General features: G+C 44.2%; 1 protein-coding gene and 1 long non-coding RNA gene across 9 annotated transcripts in view; one reads left to right on the plus strand and one right to left on the minus strand.

Moving 5' to 3' along the window:
* The window catches only part of LOC105470417 (fibronectin type III and ankyrin repeat domains 1), a 119,399-nt gene that overhangs the window by 19,354 nt on the left and 77,101 nt on the right, over positions 1 to 22,944 (minus strand). For all 8 annotated transcript variants that reach the window (XM_071068938.1, XM_011722420.2, XM_011722407.2 and 5 more), the window contains 2 exons: positions 10,762 to 10,939; positions 2,077 to 2,201 (listed from right to left, as the gene is read on the minus strand). In XM_071068938.1, the coding sequence (XP_070925039.1) occupies positions 2,077 to 2,201; positions 10,762 to 10,939 (303 nt within the window). The remainder of the gene's footprint in view (positions 1 to 2,076; positions 2,202 to 10,761; positions 10,940 to 22,944) is intronic.
* Positions 17,836 to 18,897, plus strand: LOC139356037 (uncharacterized). The gene is made up of 4 exons (XR_011607408.1): positions 17,836 to 17,855; positions 17,985 to 18,149; positions 18,242 to 18,355; positions 18,740 to 18,897. It is a non-coding gene; the product is annotated as an uncharacterized lncRNA (long non-coding RNA).

A 22,944-nucleotide genomic window follows, 5' to 3' on the forward strand; every position in this document is an offset into this window, starting at 1 on the left:
TATGTCTTTATTAGTAGCATAAGAACACACTAATAAACAGCCCTTCCTAAAAGAGCTCCAAATGGTATGCCAACCCCATGTAAACTCAGGCCAGGAGGGCCAAAAGCCCCTGCCCCGGCTTTGATGTGCTATTAAGAGGATGCTAGAGACCACCTGAAGCCCACCATGGAAGGCTGCAGAACCAACCATATTCACCCTCACGTGGAAGGTTCGGGTGAACTCTCACTGGCCAGTGGAAAACTAATACATCTCCCAACAAACGTAAATGAAACCTGAGAAAATCAGTGTTTCTTTTCATACTCTTAATTCTGCCACTGGTCCTTAATTTTCACCCATCCATCCATCCATCCATCAAGGATCTTCTTTTTTTAGAGAAAGGGTCCTGCTCTATTGTCCAGGCTGGAGAGTTCAGTGGTGCCACCATAGCTCACTGCAGCCTTGAACTCCTGGGCTCAAGCGATCCTCCTGCCCAGGCCACAGGCACACACGCTGACTTATTTATTAAGGATCTCCCACAAGCTAAAGATGGCCAACCCACCACCCACCCTTTTGGAGCCCGCAATGTAGGTGGGAGACCAAAAGGTAGACAAACACTTAAGAGAAGATGCAAGAAGTGTTCACAGAGGTGGGGAATACTGCTCTGTACCTGGGGAGGAGGGCGAGCATGTGACAGAGGAGGGGAAAGCTACACGAGGCATCGCCCCCACGTGCTTGCCCATGGAGCAGACTCAGTGAGCACAGCAATGAAGTGAGTGCTCCAGGGAGGAGGACAGAGGTGGGGGTCTGAGGAGTGGCAGAAGGCCTGTGGGCGGTGGGGACAGCAAGAGGATGGGAGGGAACAGAAAGGTAGCCTGGGACGGCATCCTGGCTGGGGTTGCCCGGAGAGTCTCTGTCCATACGCCTGGCTCCCTTTGCCACCTCTTCCTCCTACCCCTTCTCCTGCACGCCCTCTGCCTTCCTTCAGCACACAGAGCTCACGTTCTGCCGTCTTTGCTTTCTCGTAAGAACCCGAGAGGTAAGTACGTTCCATATGACAGCAAATGTTCTCAGCACTGCCGGATGAAGGAACAAGCCCTCTTTCTTAACCTGAATCCCCAGAGTTGACCATTTCACATCAGAAGTCTCCTCTGAAATTGTGTTTTTCACAGTTAAACTCCCAGTTTGCTAAACTCAGATCCTGTCCCCTAATGCCAGGTCTGCAACTGAAGGTACCACAGCTCACAAGCTGAGTTAACTTTAGTCTACACAAAAATTGTCATGAAGAAACGCCTAAAGGACACAGCTGAAAGCCACAGAAAGCACATACCTCCAAGCCAAATGCTACCTGGACTAAAACGGAAAACAGCTTTACTCGCAAAGGCAGGCTTCCTTCGTGCAGCTGAAAAATTACTCACCTGTGTTTTCAGTGGGTGGGCCGTGGAGAACACTTGTGACCATCCTAATTTTTACAATGTTCTTGCTCAGAGATGGTCCTGGACACAGCATCTTTAAAATGCTTTAAAATACCAACCTCAGAAACAACCTTAAAACTCAGCTGGCTGAAGGGCTCAGAGGTCTCCATGTGGGGCTCTCCCTTGCGGGGTTCTCCATGGATGCAGCAGCACTGTTCGTTCTCCCTCACTCACCATGACCCCAGGAATCGGGTTTGTGTATCGAGTTAAGACGCACACCCTGGGGTTGTCTAAAATGGACAAGACGCTGGATGGAGCTGCTTGCCCGAGGACGCTCAGGCAGGCGGCCTGCTTTGCTGCATGGGGACGCTTAGGCTTACCCAGCCCACATCCCTGTGGCCCGTTTCCTAAGAAAGGTGACTCTACCCTTTTGTGCTGAATGGCTACTGACAGGACCGTTTTGGCACAAAAATACATCTCCCAGTTTGTGAAAGCAGAATTAGACTTCCCTGACATTACAAGTTATGGCAAAGGCCCAACTAGTAAATACTGTTGCAGTGTTTAAAAATGGTATCATTCCTGCTTCTGGTAAGGCCGAACAAGAGGCAGAATATTTTCATCTCTAAATTGCTTGTCATTTCCATTGATCTAGAGACAGGTGAGCATGGAGAGGCTGAATACTCACTGGTCGTAGACACTGAGACGAGTGGGCTGTACTCACACTCCCCAGAGGGGCTGGTGACCTTCAGGCGAAATCTGTACAGCGTCCTTGGTTCCAGACCTTCAACAACATGCTTCGTTGCATATCCCCTAGACAGGAGGAGACAAACATGCTGACAACACCAGGTAGCTTAATCTGCACTCTCTGATAAGACACGAGAAGAGCAGGTGGAAGTGATGTTCCTTCTATTTCCAGGACACAGCTGATGGATCCTGCTTTGCTGAACTAGAGAATGAAGGACAAGTCCCACATGGCACCTCTATCCCTACCCAGCAGGTGCCCTCTGTCCCATAGGGCCTAGTCTGGGGCCTGACACATAGCCAGCATGCCGTTTTGTACTTTGGAGAAATAATCACGTTAACTGGGACATTTGTCCTCAAGTGACAAAGTTTTATGTTTGAAAGATAAGACAGGCAGTCAAATTGTATATATGTAATTTTCAAGTGGGGGCCATCTAGTGGTGGGGGCTGTGAGGCTAATACATGGCTGCATAACTATTGCCGGCAAAATACCACTGCAGGGAAAGGACTGAAGAAGTCACATGCAAGATTGCTCGCAGCCCATGAGCAACTTCCAGTAGAGCTGGGAGCTCAGGCAGCACACAGAAGACAATGCTAACATCACGCCCCATGGTCAAGTTCATCTTAAGAATGTTTGTGGGAAATGGATGCTGAGCACTTCTGGGATAGAAATCTGATGAGAGACTCACGATGGAAATCCACACACCTCCAGAGGGAAGCAGGACTGAGTCTAAACATTTGCAGCCTGCAAAATGAGCACCAAGAAATGCAGGTAGATAGTTTGCCTGGCTGCTCAGAAGATGCTGGGACCCAGCGCAAGTGCTAAGATAGGACCCCACCCTCTGCTTGTGAGGCAGGTCCCAGGAGCCTGGCTTTGAGTGGCATGCATTCTACAATATCAGGTCTCCAAAAGTTGACAGAGCTGTACATATATTACCCAAAACCTCTATGTTACCCATTTCTCCGTTCTGCCAACATTCTTCTTATCTGACTAAACTCCATGTATCCCTTTTCAAATCCTATCTCAAAATTTTTCTTTTCTTCTACTCAAAGGCTTGGTTTTCGAGAGGGGTATGTGTGTCATTTCCAGCTCTTACTTCTTTCTTGCTTCAACACTTAATCCAGTTCTTCTTCTCCTCCCTTGGACCATTCTCCATAGCTCCTTAGATGCCAAGGTTACCACTGTTTCCCTCCAGATTTTTTTTCCTGTCTCTAGTTTTTACTTTTATTCTCAATAGATCCTCCAAAGATACCACAACCATTCTTTGGGATTCACAACTAGTTTTTCAAGGATGTTTATGTGCTACTAAATATTTATACATCGATTCCATTCCACACAACTCAACAAGTATATCTAGTGTATCTAGCGCCCATTATTTGCAAGGTGTTGGAACAGGCTGGGATGCAGCCCTGCACCAGCTCAGGGCCAAAATGAACCTGTCAACACTAAGTTGAACCCAACTTCCTACTGATGGGGTGGCAAGAAGAGGGGCAATCAAGGACCGTGAAGAAGGGACAGCTGAGCAAGGGTGAAATGACAGTGCTAGAGTTAGTATCACTAACAAACACCTGAAAACCTGCCTTCAGATCTGGGTCACGTGGGTGAGCTAACACCTCACCTAATCATCAAACAGCCTTGCCCACTCACTCCCAGCCCCCACCGGATTCTTTCCCCCGAAGGATGAGGCACGGCACTAAGTGTGTGGCTAAAGAACAGACCCAACACTTGCCCTAGAGGGAGGAGTATTCCCAAAGGAGAACTCAGAAGGTCTTCTCAGTTCCTTCCGCCAAACTCATCCATCAAACAAGTAATTCCCCCACTGAGGAACAGGCATGGGGCAGGAACAGGTACTTGAGAAACAGGTACAGGGCAGAGGGAGTGAGGTGCCAGGAGAGTGTCCTCTGGTAGAGGTATCTCTGATGTCAAGTGAGAAATGGCATAAAGGACTTCCATGACAGACAGGCAGATGTCTTCCAGGCGGTCTGAGAAAGGACTTCCCAGGAGGGTTGAAAGAACACACAACGCCTGGAAAAGTCAGGTTCTAGGTGCTCTCACTGTGGCGAGAGTCAGGGTGCAGAAGAGTCTGGCACGTCCAGGAAAGAGGTGCCTCCGTGAAATCTGGAGACAACTCTAATATCGTAACTCTAACTCTAACATCTAACAGAATCTTTTTTTGAAAACTGAAAAACATTTACAAAGACCTTCTTCACTTGCTGTTTCTGTCCTTTGTTAAAATGTGAAATTTCAAGGTAAAATCAAATACTGAACATTCATTGATCCTGTTTTTGCATCACAAAGTTACTTCAGGCACCAAATCTAAATGACTTCTTGGGTGTAGCACCAGCAGAACCAAGAAAAAGACTAAGCACATTAAAGCACCTCTGACCACGTACGTGTCTCTGCCTCCCTGCTCTGTGCGCTGGTGGATTCAGCCTCCTAACCAACATCATCTTTGCTAGAAACACATTTCTATTCACCTAAAAGAAGCCAAATGAGCTGGAAGTCAAGCTGGCCTCCACAGTCGCTACCATCCCTGCAGGAACATGCTCCTCTCCCCACAGAGTTAAGGTCGAGTTCCTCTCCCCTTGAACAGGACGGAAAGTGGTGGAAGTGAATCAGTACAGCTCTGGCTCTGGGTCTTAACATTCCCGGAAGTTTCTGCTTCTCCTTGCTTGGAAGCTGGCCACCATGTAAAGAAGTTCAACTTTCCTGTTGGAGAAAGAGGCCACCTAGTAAGACAGAGTCAGTGGAAGATCCAGACCACAAAGGAGATGAAGAAGCCCAGCCAGCCTCCTATTGTCCTGGCTGTCCCAGCTGATGCATCTCACATGGGTGAAGCCATTTGGTTCTTCCAGCCCCAAGAGAGCTGCAACCGTCAAGACCACATGGCGCAGAAACAAGTCATCAACACTCTAGCCAAATTACAGATCATCAGCAAACACATGACTGTTTCTGCTGCAAGCCGCTCAGTCTGGGGCTGGTTCGTTATGCAGCAGGTAACTGAGATAGTATGTATCAACAAAAAAGAAACTGTAGAAAGACAATGAAGAAACAAAGCCAACGGCATTACAAAAACTTTTCCATCAAGAAACCAAGAAGTAGATAAGTGTTAAAAATCGATATAAATACACTTACCATAAAAGTAAAAGCTCTAAAACCAAGATAAATATTCAGAAAAACCGCCAGAGCTAAAAAGTAATAATTTTTTAAAAACTGAAATGTATCAGCCTGGCACAAAGGAGTCTTATGAGTAGGTAGATTTTGATGTTAAATGAAAATACGTCCATGAATACTTAGATATTTGGGTCACAGAAACTGAGCCCTCAACAATGTGTGGCATCTGAAAAGACCTTTGCCTGCAATCCCAGCACTTTGGGAGGCCGAGGCAGGTGGATCACGAGGTCAGGAGATCGAGACCATCCTGGCTAATATGGTGAAACCCCATCTCTACTAAAAATACAAAAAAACTAGCCGGGCGAGGTGGCGGCACCTGTAGTCCCAGCTACTTGGAAGGCTGAGGCAGGAGAATGGCGTGAACCCGGGAGGCGGAGCTTGCAGTGAGCCGAGATAGCGCCACTGCACTCCAGCCTGGGTGACACAGCGAGACTCTGTCTCAAGAAAAAAAACAAAAAACAAAAAACAAAAACAAAAACAAACAAACAAACAAACAAAAAAAAGTTCAATGAGAATCTAATGGCCAAGCCTCACCAGAATTCAGTGCAAGGTGTCAGAGACTTAGCATAGTATTAGACCAAAACAAAACCAGAAGTGGTCCCAATAAAATCCAATATTGCTAAATATCATAAGGTCACCCTGAAGCAAACAGTACCTCCATAACCCCTGGAAAGGGAAATAACACAACTGTGTTAGAAACCAGATGTTACCGAGCACACTTGTGAAAGGCTGAAGACTCTTGCATCACTAGAGATGGCTCCAAAGAGGACAAAAGACACAGCAGGGACCCAGGACACAACTGCCCCCCAGGGTACTCTACAGTGATGACAATGCAGGCACAGGGAGGACTCACAAGGGCAGTTCATTGAATCCATGGAGAAGCGCAACTTTACCTAGACATGACAGCTGAAAAAATAAATGAATCTTAGAACTATTTCCACAGTAGAGGAAAGTCTACAAAAATGTGAAGCATAGCCTTGTTTTTGTTATCAGTCAACAAGCAAATGTTTGATGCAAGAGCTGAGCAAATATGAAACATAAGAAGCTAAATATTGAAAAGCCCAAAGACTCAGTTACCAGACTTCCCTTTCTTCTCTCCACTCCCTCCTTCAGAACTCCAATCCAGCCTCATGTTGATGACTCTGGAGTCTGTCTCTCCAACCCAGACCCCTTTCCCTGGCCCTTGACATCCCCAACTGCCTCCTTGACATCTTGGCTTGGATGTCTGATAGTTTCAAACTGATCTACTCCACCCACAGTCTTCCCCGTCTCTGTTATTATAGTTGCTCAGGCCAAACCCTGGATGCCTCCTGTGAAAGGCTGGATTGTTGTTTAGAGACACGAGGTGCCCTCCCCCAGGGATCCTACCTCCTCGCCCTACTGAACTCAGACATGGCTGCATGTCTTGCTTTCAGCAATGAAGTAGACGCAGAAGTGAAGTATGTCATTCTGGGTGGAAGCTTCAAGAAACAGCGTGCCATGCTCTCTCCCCTGCTACAGTGACTGACAATGTTCAGGCAGAGGCTGCTGCATTGGCCTGGGCTGCAGGAGGAGGACAATGCAGGATGGAGCCCTGGCCCAGCCACGGTGGGCATGGTGTGTGGGAGGGAATTGCTGCTGCCATAAGCCACTGAGACTGTGACACTTATGCTTCAGGCAGCATCACTTGGCCTGTGCTGGCTGTCACATATCCCTTGACCATCCTCTCTCTCTCTCACATCCCACATCCAGTCCACCAGCAAGTTCTTAAATCCATCTTTAAAGCATATCCTGCATCGTCCCACTTTCCACCGTTGTGCTGTCTCCCACCTAAACTGTTTCAAAAGCTTCCCCATCAGTCCTCCCTGCTGCTTGCTGCCTGGCCGCCCTACGGCCTGTTCCCAACTCAGCAGCCAGAGGGATCCTTGTAAAACACAAGCCAGATCACGCCTCTTCTCAGCTTCACAATCTCCAGTGGCTTTCCCCGCCTCTCTCAGAGTAAGCCAGAGTTCTCCCAATAACCTTCAAGGCCCAGGCAGTGACCTCTCATGACCCAGCTGCCCTCACCCCCATTACTTTCCTCCTTGTTCCCTCTGCTCCTCAACGCTCCTGGGACCCGCCGAGTATACTTGCACCACCAGGCTTTCTCACCTGCCCTTTGCTCTGTCTGTGAGTTTCTTCCCCCCCTATAGTGGCAAGGCTCCAGGTATCCTTGCTTCAGACCTACTCAGAAGTTACCTTCTTAGTGAAGACTTCCCCACCTCTACCCCAGGCCCTCAATTTTTCCTGTGCTGCTGCCCCTTAGTACATATTGCCTGCTGACTAGCTATTTTTACTTATGTATCTTATTTATTGTTTGCCTTCCTCATCACGAGGGAGGAATTTTTTCCCCAGTGCCATATCCCCAGCATCCGGAGCAGTGTATGACACATGGCAGACACTCAATAATACACGCTGATGGAATAAATTTAATGCATGGCATGGGCAGCAATGATCACAGGAATTTGGGGCACAGACAGTATCGGGTAGTAAGGAGAACTTCTCAGTGGAGGTAAAACCTGACCAGGGCAGAAGAAAGAATAGGGTGAGAGGGGAAAATCTGTCCAAACAGGGAAAAAAAATGAACACACATGCAGAAAACATCACGGCATATTCAAAGGACAGTAGGAAATCTGATTGGAGGGTTTGTGCTGAGAAATAAGAGGCAACAAGAAAGGCAGGTGTGGGGAAGCTGTGAAAGGCATTAAATGTTAGTCTAAGGAATTTGGCCTTTATCCTTCAAGCAATGGAGACCCACCAAAGACAATTTGACAAAAGAAAGATTAAAATGGAAATTAGCCCGGCAAGGTAGAACGATGAGGGGGAAAAAAAAAAAGGAATAAAGTCAACTCCTTCCATGAGAAAATACACTGGGCAGGTGTAGGAGCTGCGGATCCACAAATGAGCTACAGGGAAATGGAGCTTACATCCTGCAGGGAAAACCCCCAGCTAATGAGGGAAAGCACAGACGCAATTCTACAAATGGAGAACTCAGTAACTGACTGGCTGTGAGAAGCCATGGAGGAAAGCCCAAGTCAAAGACAATGTCATTGATTCCAGATAGACTGATGACTGATGGGAACAGAAATTGACAAATCAAGAGGAGGTTCTTAAATCCACAATCCAAATATCAGGTATTCCAGATAATCACTTTTTACAAGAAAAGCATTTGCTAGTTTTAAGGCCATGCAGAGAAACAAATAAGGAAGCAAAAGAGGTCAAGATTAATACAGCCTAATTCTGCCACCTAGCGTCAAGATTTGTACTGTATAATTCTGCGAGAAATGCAGGCATTTCCCCATTGTCCTTAGAGCGGGGACCACAGATGTCACTGCCAGACCCACAATGCCAGGTTGTCTTTGGAGTGTGAGTGCGTTCTCCAGCCTGACAGCAACCAGGTCTCTGGGAAGAATGCAGACAACACAGACACACACCTCAGGCTGGAAGCCAGCACACGCAGCTGTGGTTTCTCTAGCTGAGGCTGCCTACCTGGCCACCCAGGAAAGGAACAGCCAATGAAGAAAGAACGATTCAGGATGGCCCCACTCGCCTGCCCAAGCAGAGCTTGTGGTGCTAAGGTGATGGGGGAAAGAAAGATGTCTTTTTCTTTCTCCAGAGAAATGCTTCTTACAATTCATGCTTTTAGATAGAAGCATACTTTCAATGAGTAAAACGACATGATTAAAACAATATTTGACTAGTTAGAACAGAACTATTTTTACATGGTTAACTACGTTTCTTATTTTTTTTAAGGTACAGAGAAATTTCTCAAATATCAGATACATTATCACTGAGGTAACTGTTGAAGTTGGAGCCTTCATATACAGATTACATATTTCTATATATTTTATATACACATACACACAAACATATCGATCTCTTCATGTCAGCGTTTTGATCACAATGCAAACTTGAGAAAAGGCCAGGAAAGTGACGGGCCTGGTCTGCATCTTGGCGGCATCAATGCCAGTATCCTGACTGTGATGCTGCACCATCGCATTCAAAGATGTTACCATAGGGAAATGGAAAAAGGTACAGTCACCCTGTATTATTTCTTACAGCTGGGTATGAATCTATAATTATTTCAAAATTAAAAGTTTACCTAAAAACCGTATTTGTATCTCATTTTTGATATTCCTGAATCACAAAGTAGTCATTTTGCATTTTTCAAGTGGTAAATCTATCAAGGGGGAGAAATAAGTCAGAGATGATATGAAGACTGAGAAGAAAAACATTTTTTTTTTTTTTTTTTTTTTTTTTTTTGAGACAGAGTCTCACTCTGTCACCCAGGCTGGAGTGCAGTGGCACAATCATGGCTCACTGCAGCCTCCACCTCCCAGGCTCAAGTGATCCTCCCACCTCAGCCTCCCAGATAGTTGGGACTACAGGCACAAGCCACCACACCTGGCTAACTTTTGGATTTTTTGTAGAGATGGGATTTTGCTATGGTGCCTAGGCTGGTCTTGAACATCCAGGTTCAAGGGATCTGCCCACTTCAGCCTCCCACAGTGCTGAGATTACAGGCATGAGCCACCATGCCTGGCCAAAAATGACTTCTTGGTTACTCCTGGTGGTATTTGTTCATGCAAGAAGCATGTGGAGGGCCTGCTATATAACAGCCAGCACTGTCAAGGAACCGGCTGGAGCGCTAAGCAGGCAGGAGTCTTATTTGTCTCTCGCCGAGTTTAATACTGGGTGGGGAGGCAGGAAATGAACAAATAAAAGAAGTAAACAAGGAACAAGGTAAACAAACTCAGCAAACAAGTAAACAAGTAAAACAAACCCAACAGAGCTAAATGCTATGTGGCATACAAAACAAGGTTCTGAGCTACAGGAGGCCTGCATGGAAGGATGGCTACTTCAAATGGCCTTCTGGGGGCGTGGGGTTGTTTCATCTGAGACTGGCATGGTATGAAGGAACCAGCTGTATGAAAACAGAAGGAAATGCATTCAAGACAACAGCAACAAGCAAGACCCTGTAATGGGAACCGGCTTGGCCTGTCAAGGCTGAGAGGCAGCCAGCGTGGTATAAGAGAATTGACAAGGTGACAATGGTATGACATGAGATCAGAGAAGCTGGCCAGGGCAGACCATGCGGGGCCATCCTACGTCAGGGAACACAACAGCCTGATGGGAAGCTCACCTAATTTCATCAAGCTATCGTTTGAGTGTGTCTCTGCATTCTGGATTTTAAATACATATCATTAAAATATTTCAGAAGTCAAAGAAGCTCTCAAAAGGTACAGAGGTTTAATTTCAAAGTTACTGCTAATGCCTATTTTCTAAAAATTGTAATTCATAAAAGAGCATGAATACAAATGATGCTGACTCATTCTTTAATTTGAAATAAGAAGTGGCTTTTTAAAGACAACAGAAATCATTCCAGCTAATCAGGAAGTCAAGGCAAAGTGGCAAGCAATTCAACACTGCACCTACGTATAAATGATACCGTAAGAGTGCATTTTGGGGTCTTCTTCTTCAATCGAGAACCTGAACCACTGCTCCTGAGGTCCTTGGCGTTTGGCTTTCTTTTCCAGATCCCAGTATAATTCAATGCTGTGATGAGTCACTTTGCCCACGACAGGTGGATGAGGCTTTGAGGGTGGCGTGATTTCTAAAAAAAGAATGATACCGAATTTCAGGACCCAGTTTCCATAAGGAAGAGAGACCAGTCGAGTGGACTACAGCTGCTTGGTGATCGAGCTATTTTTCTGAGCATAAGGCACACATATGAGCATACCTCCCTGTTGCTTAAAGAACCCCTGAAAAGCTCGATACAAAATTCAGCCCATGTGTGAGCTACCACAGTCTTCAACAAGCATGTATTGTACCATGCCCATCAATATCATGCCACCCACTGACCCTTCCAAAGGGATGCTTAACTTATCAAACTAATGAGGTTGTACTTGACCTGCTGGAACACAGTTTGCTTCTATTAATCCTTCACTGACTGGCTAACAAAGCCAAGAGATGAATGCTCTATCTGATTCAAATATCTGGAACATAGATGACAAAGGGTTGACATCTATGCTGTATAAACAGTCCTCAGAAACTAACCAAGAATAAGGGCCCAAAGTTAGTAACAAACCTAGCAAAAGATGAGCAGCACACAAAAGAGCAAAAACAAATTGCCAAGGTGATATCTGGAAAGATGCTCATATCCCCTAGTGCTCACAGAAATTGGTAACAATGGGGTATAACTTGATATCCAGTCAGAAACTGAAACATTTCATAACTTTCAGAAGTCACAAGATAGGGAGAGGATATTCTCATGTGCTGGTTGTAGGGAAATATGAATTGCGGCCTTTTTAGAGGGCAATACGGAAGCATCTATTAAAATTAAAAATACACATGTCCCCCTGTCCCACCATCTACCCTTCTGCAGAAATCAGAGCATAAATACACACGAGAGTGAGTGGCCAAGATGGCTGACTAGAAGCAGCTGGTGTACCTGGCTCTCATGGAGAGAAACAGAAGGAGCAAGTGAATACAACACCTTCAACTGAAACAGCCAGGTACTCGCACTGGGACTAATCAAGGAAACAACTTGACCCACAGAGAACAAAGCAAAGCAAGACAGGACGATGGCCCACCAGGGGGCAACACGGAGCCAGGGGATCCTCCCCTGCCCAGGGAAGCAGTGACTGAATGGGCGACCCAGAAACCACACTTCTCCCATGGATCTCTGCAAACCTCAGGTTAGGAGATCTCCATGCAAATCTCTCTCTTCCAGGGCCTTCCGTCTTCAGTCTGACAGAGCTGCGGGGAGTCTTGGCAGAGCAGCCGCTCAGGCATGCGTGGAGACCCTGGAGCCTTAGCTACTCAGGCTTTGGAGCAAAAGTAGCCGTAGCTCTGGCAAAGTGAGAGGTGAGACTCCCGTACATACCCTTAGGAAAGATGATGAATCCAGGGGGCTGCGCAGCAACAGCCCGCAGGCCCCACTTCCAATGCACCTCACGAGATGAGACCCCACTGGCTTAGAATTTCAGCCAGCTTCCAGTAGTGGCATTGCACCTCCCTCAGAAGGAGCTCCCAGGGAGAGGGACACGCCACCAGCTTTGCTGTTTGGGCACCTTAGCCATTCCAGCCTTCAGGCTTTGGAGAGTCTGAGCCAACACAGGGCAGAAGGGATCCCCCCATACAGCATAGCTGCTCTACTGAAACGTGGCCAGACGGCTGCTTTAAGCAGGTACCTATCCCGTTCCCTCAATGGGCAGAACCTTCCAACTGGGGCCTCCAGCCACCCCTGCCCAAGCTGTCCATCTGACAGATGGACGTTGAATTTCCCCTGGGATGGCACTCCCAGAGGGAGAGGTGGGCCACCATCTTTGCTGTTCAGGTGCCTTAGTCGTTCCAGCCTTTGGGCCTCATAGTATCCGAGGCGATCAGGGGCTGAAGCGGACCCCTAGCACAGCACAACTGCTCTACCGAAACGTGGCCAGACTGCTTTAAGTGGGTCCCAATCCCGTTCCTCCTCACCAGCTGGGACCTCCCAACCAGGGTCTCCAGCCACTTCCTACAGGTACCTTTGGCCCGACACCAGGTCCCTACCTCCCTGGGACGAAGCTCCCAGAGGGAGGGACAGGCTGCCATCTTTGCTTTTTCTCAGCCTTCACTGGTGACACCTCCAGGTTCTGGAAAATCTGAGGTGACTAGGGACTGGAGCAGGCCCCAAGCATACCACAGCAGCCCTATGGAAAAGTGGCCGGACTGTTCCATGGGGGCCTGTTCCCATATCTCCTCACTGGACAGGTCCTCCAGGCCTGGGCCTCCAGCCACCACTGCCAGAGCTATGGAGCCAGTACCAACTCAGCAACTCCCTGAACAGAGCCTCCAGGGGCAACTGAGAGCCTCTCTCCCACTACCTCAGCAGTGGCACTGCCCTTGCCACCCTCAAACTAACAAAGGAGCAAAGACTCTAAGAGTGTCTTATCTACACCTCCAATAAGCTACAGTCGACCCCAGGAGAGGCAGCCAGTCCGTCTCCCACAGGTTCCGCACCCCCGCTCCCCCGCATGGCTCATCAGCAGACAGGGAACCCCTGGCTTGGGCACACAGCACAAACCCTCCATCTTGGGCTGACTGCACTGAGTGATTGCTGACCCACGTCTCTCTGAGGTGGAGCCCCCAGGAGTCAAGCAAATGACCCCTGGCCACAACCCCTGCTAAGATCTCTTCCTGTGCTGCCTCTAAGCTGGGGAAGGAACATAAACACTGAGATCACCCCAGAACTGCAGTGGGCATTCCAGGAGTGCCAAGGAGAGCCAGCACTCAAGTGGGAGAGGAACGCACAGTTTCAGAGCACTAGAAAGGGAACACGGCGGAAACTGAGGAAACAGGAGAGTCACACAACCAAGCAAGAGTCTAGCAACTGACCAGTACACCTAAGTGCCACCTAGTGGATCACACCCCAAAGCTTCGACACCAAAAATGCCTCATTAACATACCCCCCTCTGAAACCAGAGACAAGTAAGCTTCAAATAAAGACCCTACACAAAGCATCAGCCCAGTGAAAACATCCAGAAAAGAAGTCTGCTGACTGTACTCAATCTACATTAAAGGAACGCCCACACACAGAGATGAGAAAGAACCAGCAAGAACTCTGGTAACATTCAGATGACCAGAGTGTCATATGTCCTCCAAATGGCCACACCAGTTCTCCAACAAGAGTTCTTACCCAGGCAGAACTGGCTGGAATAAAGGAAACAGAATTCAGAACATGGATAGGAACAAAGATCACTGAGATTCAGGAGGATGGTGAAACCCAATCTAAGGAAAAGAAGAATCACAAGAAAATGATACAGGAGCTGAAGGATAGAATAGTCAGCATAAAAAAGAAACTAATGGGTCTGACAGAGTCGAATAATATAAAAATTTTACGATCGGTTGCGGTAGCTCACTCCTGTAATCCCAGCACTTTGGGAGGCTGAGGCAGGTGGATTGCCTGAGGTCAGGAGCTCGAGGCCAGCCTGGTCAACATGGTGAAACCCCATCTCTACTAAAAATACAAAAATTAGCCGGGTATGGTGGCAGGCACCTGTAGTCCCAGCTACTCGGGAGGCTGAGGCAGGAGAATTGCTTGAACCTGGGAGGCGGAGGTTGCAGTGAGCCAAGATTACGCCACTGCACTCCAGCCTGGGTGACAGAGTGACAGACTGTCTCAAAAACAAAAACAAAAAAGAATTTTACAATGCAATCACAAGTATTAACAGCAGAATAAACCTAACTGAGGAAAGAATCTCAGAACTTGAAGACTGGTTCTCTGAAATAGGTCAGGCAAAAATGAAAAAAAATTTTAAAAAAAGGAATGAATAAAACCTCTGAGAAGAATGGGATTATATAAAGAAGCCAAATCTACAAATCACTGGCATCCCTGAAAGGGAGAAGAAGAAAGCAAACAACTTGGAAAATTCCAAGATACCATCCATGAAAACTTTCCTAACCTTGTTAGGGGGGCCAACAGTCAAATTCAGGAAATACGGGGAACTCCTGCAAGATTCTACACAAGAAGATCATCTCCAAGACAGATAATTGTCAGGTTTTCCAAGGTTGAAATGAAAGAATGTGAAAGGCAGCTAGAGAGAAAGGGCAGGTTACCTACAAAGGGATCCTCATTAGGCTAATAGTGGACCTCTCAGCTGAAACCCTATAAGCCAGAAGAGATTAGAGGCCTATTTTCAACATTATTTTTTTTTTAAATCTTCAACGAATAATTTCATATCCTGTTAAACTAAGCTTCCTAAGTAAAGAAGAAACAAGATCCTTCTCAGATAAGCAAATGCTGAGGAACTTCATCACTAGACCTGCCTTATAAGAGATCTTGGAAGGAACAGTAAATATAGAAAGACTGCCACCAGCTAATACAAAAATCCACTTAAACACACAGACCAGTGTCACTGTAAAGCAACCACACAAACAAGCCAATATAATAACCAGCTAGTGACAGGATCAATGACAGCAGCAGCTAATGACAGGATCAATGACAGGATCAAACAGCACAATGGCAGGATCAAATCCACACATATCAATACTAATCTTGAATGTCAACAGGCTAAATGCCCCACTTAAAAGGCATGGAATGGGAGAAAATGTGTGCAAACTATGTATCTGACAAAGGTCGAATATCCAGCATCTATAAAGAACTTAAACACATTTACAAGAGAAAAATAACCCCATTATAAATTGAGCAAAGGACATAAACAGACACTTCTCTAAAGACGACATACATGTGGCCAACAAGCACATGAAAAAAAAAGATCAATATCACTGATCATTTGAGAAATGTGAATCAAAACCACAAAGAGATGCCATCTCACACCAGTCAGAATGGCTGTCATTAAAAAGTCAAAAAATAACAGATGCTGGCAAGGTCACAAAGGGAACCCTTATACACTGTTGGTGGGATAAATTTGTTCAACCATTGTGGAAAGCAGTATGGCAATGCCACAAAGAGCTAAAAGCAGAACTACCATTTGACCCCGCAATCCCATTACTGGGTATATACCCAGAGGAATATAAAGCATTCTACCATAAACACACATGCACATGAATGTTCACTGCAGGACTATTCACAATAGCAAAGACATGGAATCAACCTAAATGCCCATTGATGACAGACTGGATTTAAAAAAATGCGGTACATATACACCATGAAATATTATGCAGCCATAAAAAAAATGAGATCATGTCTTGTGCATGAACATGGATGGTTCTGGAGGCTATCATCTTTAGCAAACTAATGCAGGAACAGAAAATCAAATACCGCATGTTCTCTAAGAGGAGGCTAAATGAGAAGAACTTATGAACACAAAGAAGGAAACAACAGACACTGGGGTCTCCTTGAAGGGGGAGGGTGAGAGGAGCAGAAAAGGAAACTATTGGGTATTGAGCTTAATACCTGGGGTGATGTAATACTATGTACAACAAACTCCTGTGATGCATGTTTATCTGTGCGACAAACCTTCACACATACCCCCCAAAACTAAAATTAAAAAAATTAAAATGGATACAGAGACACATACATAAGGACATTACTACAGTTTTCAGCAGTTTACAGCAAAACAATAAAAGATGACCCATTTATAAGGGAATGGACAAATAAGTTATTCTATGTCCATAAAGTGGAACATTATACACCCTGTGAAAAATGAATTTGTTCTATACTAGGTGCTTTGAAGGGACCTCCACTAAGTATTGTTGGGTAAGAAATCAAGGTGCAAAGAAAAACACAGAATATCCCATTTTTGTCAAAGGTAACAAGGGGTAGAGTGTATACCAAGCTGGTTAGCATGCAATTTTTCTATGTTCGTTTTGTCTCCCCTGCTACACTTTACTCAATGCTTCTTGAGTCTCAAATATATCACAGATCTACTGCATTGTTCATTTAAAAAGAAAGGATCTTGTATTTCGCTTGAGCCAATGTCCCAAGTAGCTGACCGGCCACCCTCTGAAGACCCAGGGGTCCTCCTGTGGTGCAGTCCCACTGAGAAAGACCGGGCTGCCCTGGTCTTGCCCACCCCAGGCCAGTGGGGCACACAGCCAACAATTTCACTTACACGAAGATCCCAGAGATATGCTAGGAGGCAGCCTGCAAGCTCATTTTCCCAACTTTATTTTCCAAATGTTTATAGAGAGCTTGATGAAATCGGATAAACCCAGGTTTGAATATGTTCTCTGAAACTGAGTTAAAAAGACCACAAAGTGTTTCGTGATAATTAAGTTAAAAAGTATCTAAATAAATGATGGCATATTTCCTACAGTAAATCCTAACAACTAAAAGAAATTAGCTGTATGAGTTTTTTATACACCTGCATCAACATAGATCAATTCAAAATGAATGGGTGGAAAACATGGGTTGCAAAAGGACACACTACATGATTACAACACACACAAAACACTACATGTTGTTTATGAATGCACAGATATGTAGTAAAATTAAAAAGCTGATGGGAAGAACACACGCCACCTCAACAACATGAGGGAAGGGATGGGGGCATGATGGGCAGGAGGAGGGTCTTGCCAGTATATTTGTAAGGTTTTATTTCTTCTTGAAAAGACTTTAGGACACATATGGCAAAATGTTAACATCTTAAACCAAATGGTACATTGAGTACATTACCATTTGAAATAATTTTGATATGTTTAAAATATTAGTTTTTGAAAACTATAAAAATCAACGATATATATTACCGTTTCGGGCCTCTTGGTTTTCTCAGAGAAACAAATTTCAGGGTTCTAGATACTGAGGGATACATGTAGAAGAAGGAACTACTGAGGCAGACACTGACCTCTTACTGTGAGTCATCTCACTGAATCCCAGCAATTCTGACTGATGGATGTCACGATGACTCACATCTTCACGTCCTTGTATCATGACATCAGTGTTGAACAACTCATGTTTTTCCCAGCCCACTAAAACCAAACACCAGGAATGATAGACTGTTACGGATTACCCCCAAAATAACCAGAAGCCAACAAGCATTTCAATTCCAAAGACATCTAGCCTAGAATCCTACTAGAGATCAGAAAAGGCAAGCATATCTAAATTAATGTCAAATTTCAACGCAGTTCACCATGAAGTTGTATGAGGAGTAAAAAGATAACAGTCCCAGAGACCCAAGAGTTTCTTATGGCTTGCTCTTTACTGATCACTGATCTAGATATATAATGAGAGATCTCCATTAGTGAGCATGCCACCAGCCACAGGTGGCCCACTGCCACCAGAGCTGGCCATGGGCCCACTTCCAGCTGCTACTAATGATGGAGCCAAAACCCTCACTGCTAGCCATCACCCCCCTCCAGATCTGGTACAGAGCCCAGAAAAGGTGGGTGTGGTGCTTGGAAAGTTGGTTCATGTTTGTGTGTGTGTTGGGGGCAGGTAGTGATCCAAATGTAATGGCAGCATGGTCTCTCCAAGGAAGCCTTAGGTGTGAGTGACGCCGCCTCAGTGAACACATACATGTCAGCAATGGACCAGCTGCTGCCAAGTCACACAACTATGCAACACGTTGCTCACACAGAAATGCCAATGGTTAGTGTAGAGCCCATTGATAATGTTCCTGCATCTTCTTTACTTTCATACAAAACTCATCAAGATGCAACTCTCCACTTAGGCAAGAGTTGCTTTTTGCAAAAAGTTATTATTGCCAGATAGGACCTGGATGGTCAGGTCATGAATGAATGACCTCATCAGGTAAGAGCTAGTTATTTTTAGGATGCCAAAAAATAGTGGATGGGACCCAATTTGTTTTGCTTTGTTTCTTAGCCAACCTACAGTAATTTGACAGGTGTACTCTAATCCTTACAATATTATACCCATATACTTTCTATTTTCTCTTTGATAAAAATTCTGGTGTTTTTGTCATCATCTACTAATATACGTGTTTTTAGGATCCTAAAATATGTACATTTACAGGTCACCAGCAGAGTGCAAACATTACTATGACAATGGACCAGAGGCCCAGGGCGGCACTGAGCCTTGGTAAGAGCCGACGGAAGTGGCAGGTCACAAGCCCAGTTGCTGAGAGGAGAACTGCAATGCAGCAACACTTATATGACACTTAATTTGGGTCATGCACTAGTGTGGATGCTTTATTTATTCATTTAACTTTCACCACATTTAACTTCACCAACTCTATATGCTGTAAGGATTTTTATTATCTCCCTTATAAACAATCTGAGGCACAGAGAGGTTACATAACCTGCCCAAGGTCACACAGAAATAAGTGGTAGAACCAGGATCAAAATGAAGATAATCTGGCTCAGGAGTCCCTTACTTTTAGCCCTGTAGCATACTGCCTCTTAAGAGTAGAGATATAAAATGTAGACCAGGGGTGAAAAATCGACTATTAGTTCGTTCTCCAGATTTCCTTATTCATTTTAAATCAGGTCTAGCTCATGAACTGGCTTGAACCCCAAGGAAATTTCTAAATGATCAAGAAAACTCGGTAAGAAAAAGTGAGACAGTACAAATCAGGTAATTGTTTGAATAAAGTATAGAGATGCTGTGTGCAAGCGGAAGAAGATACGGCAGCTTATCCTAGCACCGAGGTCAGGGAGGCTGCTGACCTTCAGGAGCCCAGTCCATGAAAGGAAAGACGGTGTAAAAAGCCCACAGCAACCAGTCGTGGAAACCAAAAAGGCAGAGAGTTTGGCTGACGTTTACTTGCAGACACTATGGGCATAGGTAGGAAGCCAGTCTAACGCTGCATTAGGCTCAGCATGAAATCTGGGAGAACAGTTGCATCAACAGGAGGGAAAGGCTATAGAATGTGGGCAAAACAATTAGCAAGATAGCTCATAGATAAATCTGAAAAGATTGTATACACTTAGGGCAGAAAGCACACATCACGGTTGAAAACTACTCTGAATTTACTAATACAAGAACAAGTCTATTTGTAAATGTTATCATCCCCAAGTTTTATAATATAGCTAAAGTTGCAAGGAGTGGTAAATATATCTATGATTATAGTCCTGACTCACTTGACACTAGGACTTAACGTGCTGGATGTATAACAAGTAACACATCTTTCCTAAGGTGATGAAAATCAACATTTTGAGAAATTCAAAAGCTGATCCTTTTTGCTATTTATTTAACCATGATGTTTATATCCCTATCTGTATCTGTTATCAGTGGAAACACTCTTGAGAACTGTTTTTATAGACTCTATTCAAGTTTTATAGAACAGATATAACACATCCATAGAAACACATTCATAAACACTACTTACATGCTACACTTTTTATACAAAAGTTTTAGAACTCTATTTTTTCCTGTCATAAGTAAGTCTCAGATCTTTCAAAAGGTACTTTTTTTTTTTTTTTTTAAGTCTGATAACCAGCATCCAAATTTAACCAACCACATAATTTCATCACAAAGTCAGGCTTTAATTTTATTTTAACTTTTCTAAAGATTTCTAAAGATTTTGTTTTCTAAAAAACGAAAAGAAAAAGGAGACCTTATGTTCAATTTTGGATGGTTCTTTTAATAATTAGTAGGATCTTTCCATCATGACAAATATTTCTTATCTTAAAAGTTTCCCAACTAATGAAAAAGGAAGAAGAAGAACAGTAAAACTATAAGTACCTCAAAAGGACAATTATGAGAATTTATGAATGTGTTACGTACCACAAAAGGCTTTTGTAAGAAAGTTCTTATGCAAATCTGACAAATAAAACAATTTTATGCCTCTGGTGCCATTTGTTAAGCAATAAATAGGAATATAGAACAATAAATGGTTTCATACACTGTCGCCACTCAGTCCCTATGGTTACTCAGAAGATGGCATAAAACATGGCTCAAGTACATCAGAAATCATAATAAAAAGCTATCACTCACAAATTATAGGTTTGAATGTAGAAAACTATAAAGTTTATGTAAACCACTCTACAATATTAGGCCTTAGCATCCTACATTTTTTTAAAAGGATTGTAATAGTAAAAGAAATGCACCAGAAATGTGCCAAGAGGAGACTCAAAAAACAAATTAGTAAAACAAAAAAAAATCAGATTATTCAGCATCCATCCTTATGATAAATAGTTGACCATATCTCAAAAGCTACAGAGAGAAGCGGTGATCATACACTGTATTGGAATGAGCAATTGTGATCAGTATCATGAAAAGTGGGAAATGATAAAGAAAAAAAGCAAATATAAATAGATTCGTTATATAAAAAGAGAACACCTTAAAGCAGAATTGTAGTTTCCCTGCTCTTCCAAACTTATGTGAAAATTTACTGAAGTCAAATTTCACTAGCAAGGGGCATCTGTGGTCTAGCCTCCGGTGGCACATGGTCCGCAATGAAGATGACTGCACACTGAAGGGGATGCTATATGAGAACAGTAGTGGCTGTAACCTCAAAGCAGTTTATCATGGTTTGATCAGATATTTACAGCAACCATTAATCACAAATACATTCTAGGTCGGGTGCAGTGGCCGACCAATACCTGTAATCCCAACACTTTTGGAGGCCAAGGTGGGAGGATCACTTGAGGCCAGGAGTTAGAGACCAACCTAGGCAACATAGAGAGACCCCATAATCACGCCACTGCACTCCAGCCTGAGCGAAAGAGCAAGACCCTGTCTCAGAAAGAAAAAAAAGGAGAAATTAAAATAACTATAAGGTACCATTTTACCTGTAAAATTAGACAAAAAACATGTAATGGTAATAATATTCAGTGTTGTTCAACACTGTGATAAAATGGTTTGAGATTGAGGATTACACTGTATATTACACAATTCTTTAAAAAAACAATTTGGCTGTATTCAAAAATGATGGTAAGATCTCCTACTTGGTGGTCTCGCTTCTAGAAACACATCCAAAAAATAAATTCAGAAATCAAAAAATAAATGTAAAAGCTAAAATGTTTTTGTATTGTATGTGCTTTTATTTTTATTATGAAAAAAAGTTTCTGTCTGCGCATGGTGGCACATGCCTGTAGTCCCAGCTACTTGGGAAGCTGAAGCGGGAGGATCAGTTGAGCCTAGGAGGTCGAGGCTGCAGTGAGCCATGATTGTACCGCTGCATCCCAGGCTGGGCTATAGAATGAGACCCTGTCTCAAAAAAAATAAAAATCTCACCATGAAAAGTAGAATGAATAGTATAGCAAATCCGCTTGTATCTGTTACCCAGCTTCAATTAGCAACACAATTATGGCCAATCCTATTTTACAGAGGAGTCCATCCCACCATCCCTGCCCAAACCTGGGTTATTTAATAGCTAAGTTTTGATAAGACTTTGAGTGTTCTAAAATTCTTTACATATATTATTTAATCTTCACAACAACCTTATAAAGTGCTACAACTTTCCTCTTATCTTTTACCTGTAAGGCTGGAGACACGCAGAGGTCCCATCATTTGCTAGGGAGGTCATGCAATAAGCAGCAGAGTCAGGATTTGAACCCAGGGAACCCGACTCCAGTGGCATGTCCTTAACTTTCTATGTGCTATCTACTACTGCCCTATGTTTAACTACATACACACATACATAAATCACAACATAAAATAAAAACCAGAAACACTTTAATACCATTCACAGCAATAAAAACTAATCTAGGCCGGGCGCAGTGGCTCAAGCCTGTAATGCCAGCACTTTGGGAGGCCGAGACAGGCGGATCACGAGGTCAGGAGATCGAGACCATCCTGGCTAACACGGTGAAACCCCGTCTCTACTAAAAAATACAAAAAACTAGCCGGGCGCGGTGGCGGGCGCCTGTAGTCCCAGCTACTCGAGAGGCTGAGGCAGGAGAATGGCGTGAACCCGGGAGGCGGAGCTTGCAGTGAGCTGAGATCCGGCCACTGCACTCCAGCCTGGGCGGCAGAGCAAGACTTCGTTTCAAAAAAAAAAAAAAACTAATCTAAATGTCCAAGAACATGGAATTTGTTAGATACACTTTGGTACATTATTTAGATAGAAGAATATTTACTGATTAAAAGCATGGAAGATGACATACCAAGGAAAAGACATGAACTTACACATATGTTATAATGGCGTAAAATGTACAGATGCACACAGACAGAAGAACTGAAAGAATTTAGAAAAACGAAAGACAAAAATAGCATTATGGCTGATTTTTTGGTATTATTTTAAGCTGGTATAGTACTGAATAAAGGGGGAAAAA

The sequence above is a fragment of the Macaca nemestrina genome, chromosome 9 (genome assembly GCF_043159975.1).
Source record: "Macaca nemestrina isolate mMacNem1 chromosome 9, mMacNem.hap1, whole genome shotgun sequence".
Classification (NCBI taxonomy): Eukaryota; Metazoa; Chordata; class Mammalia; order Primates; family Cercopithecidae; genus Macaca; species Macaca nemestrina.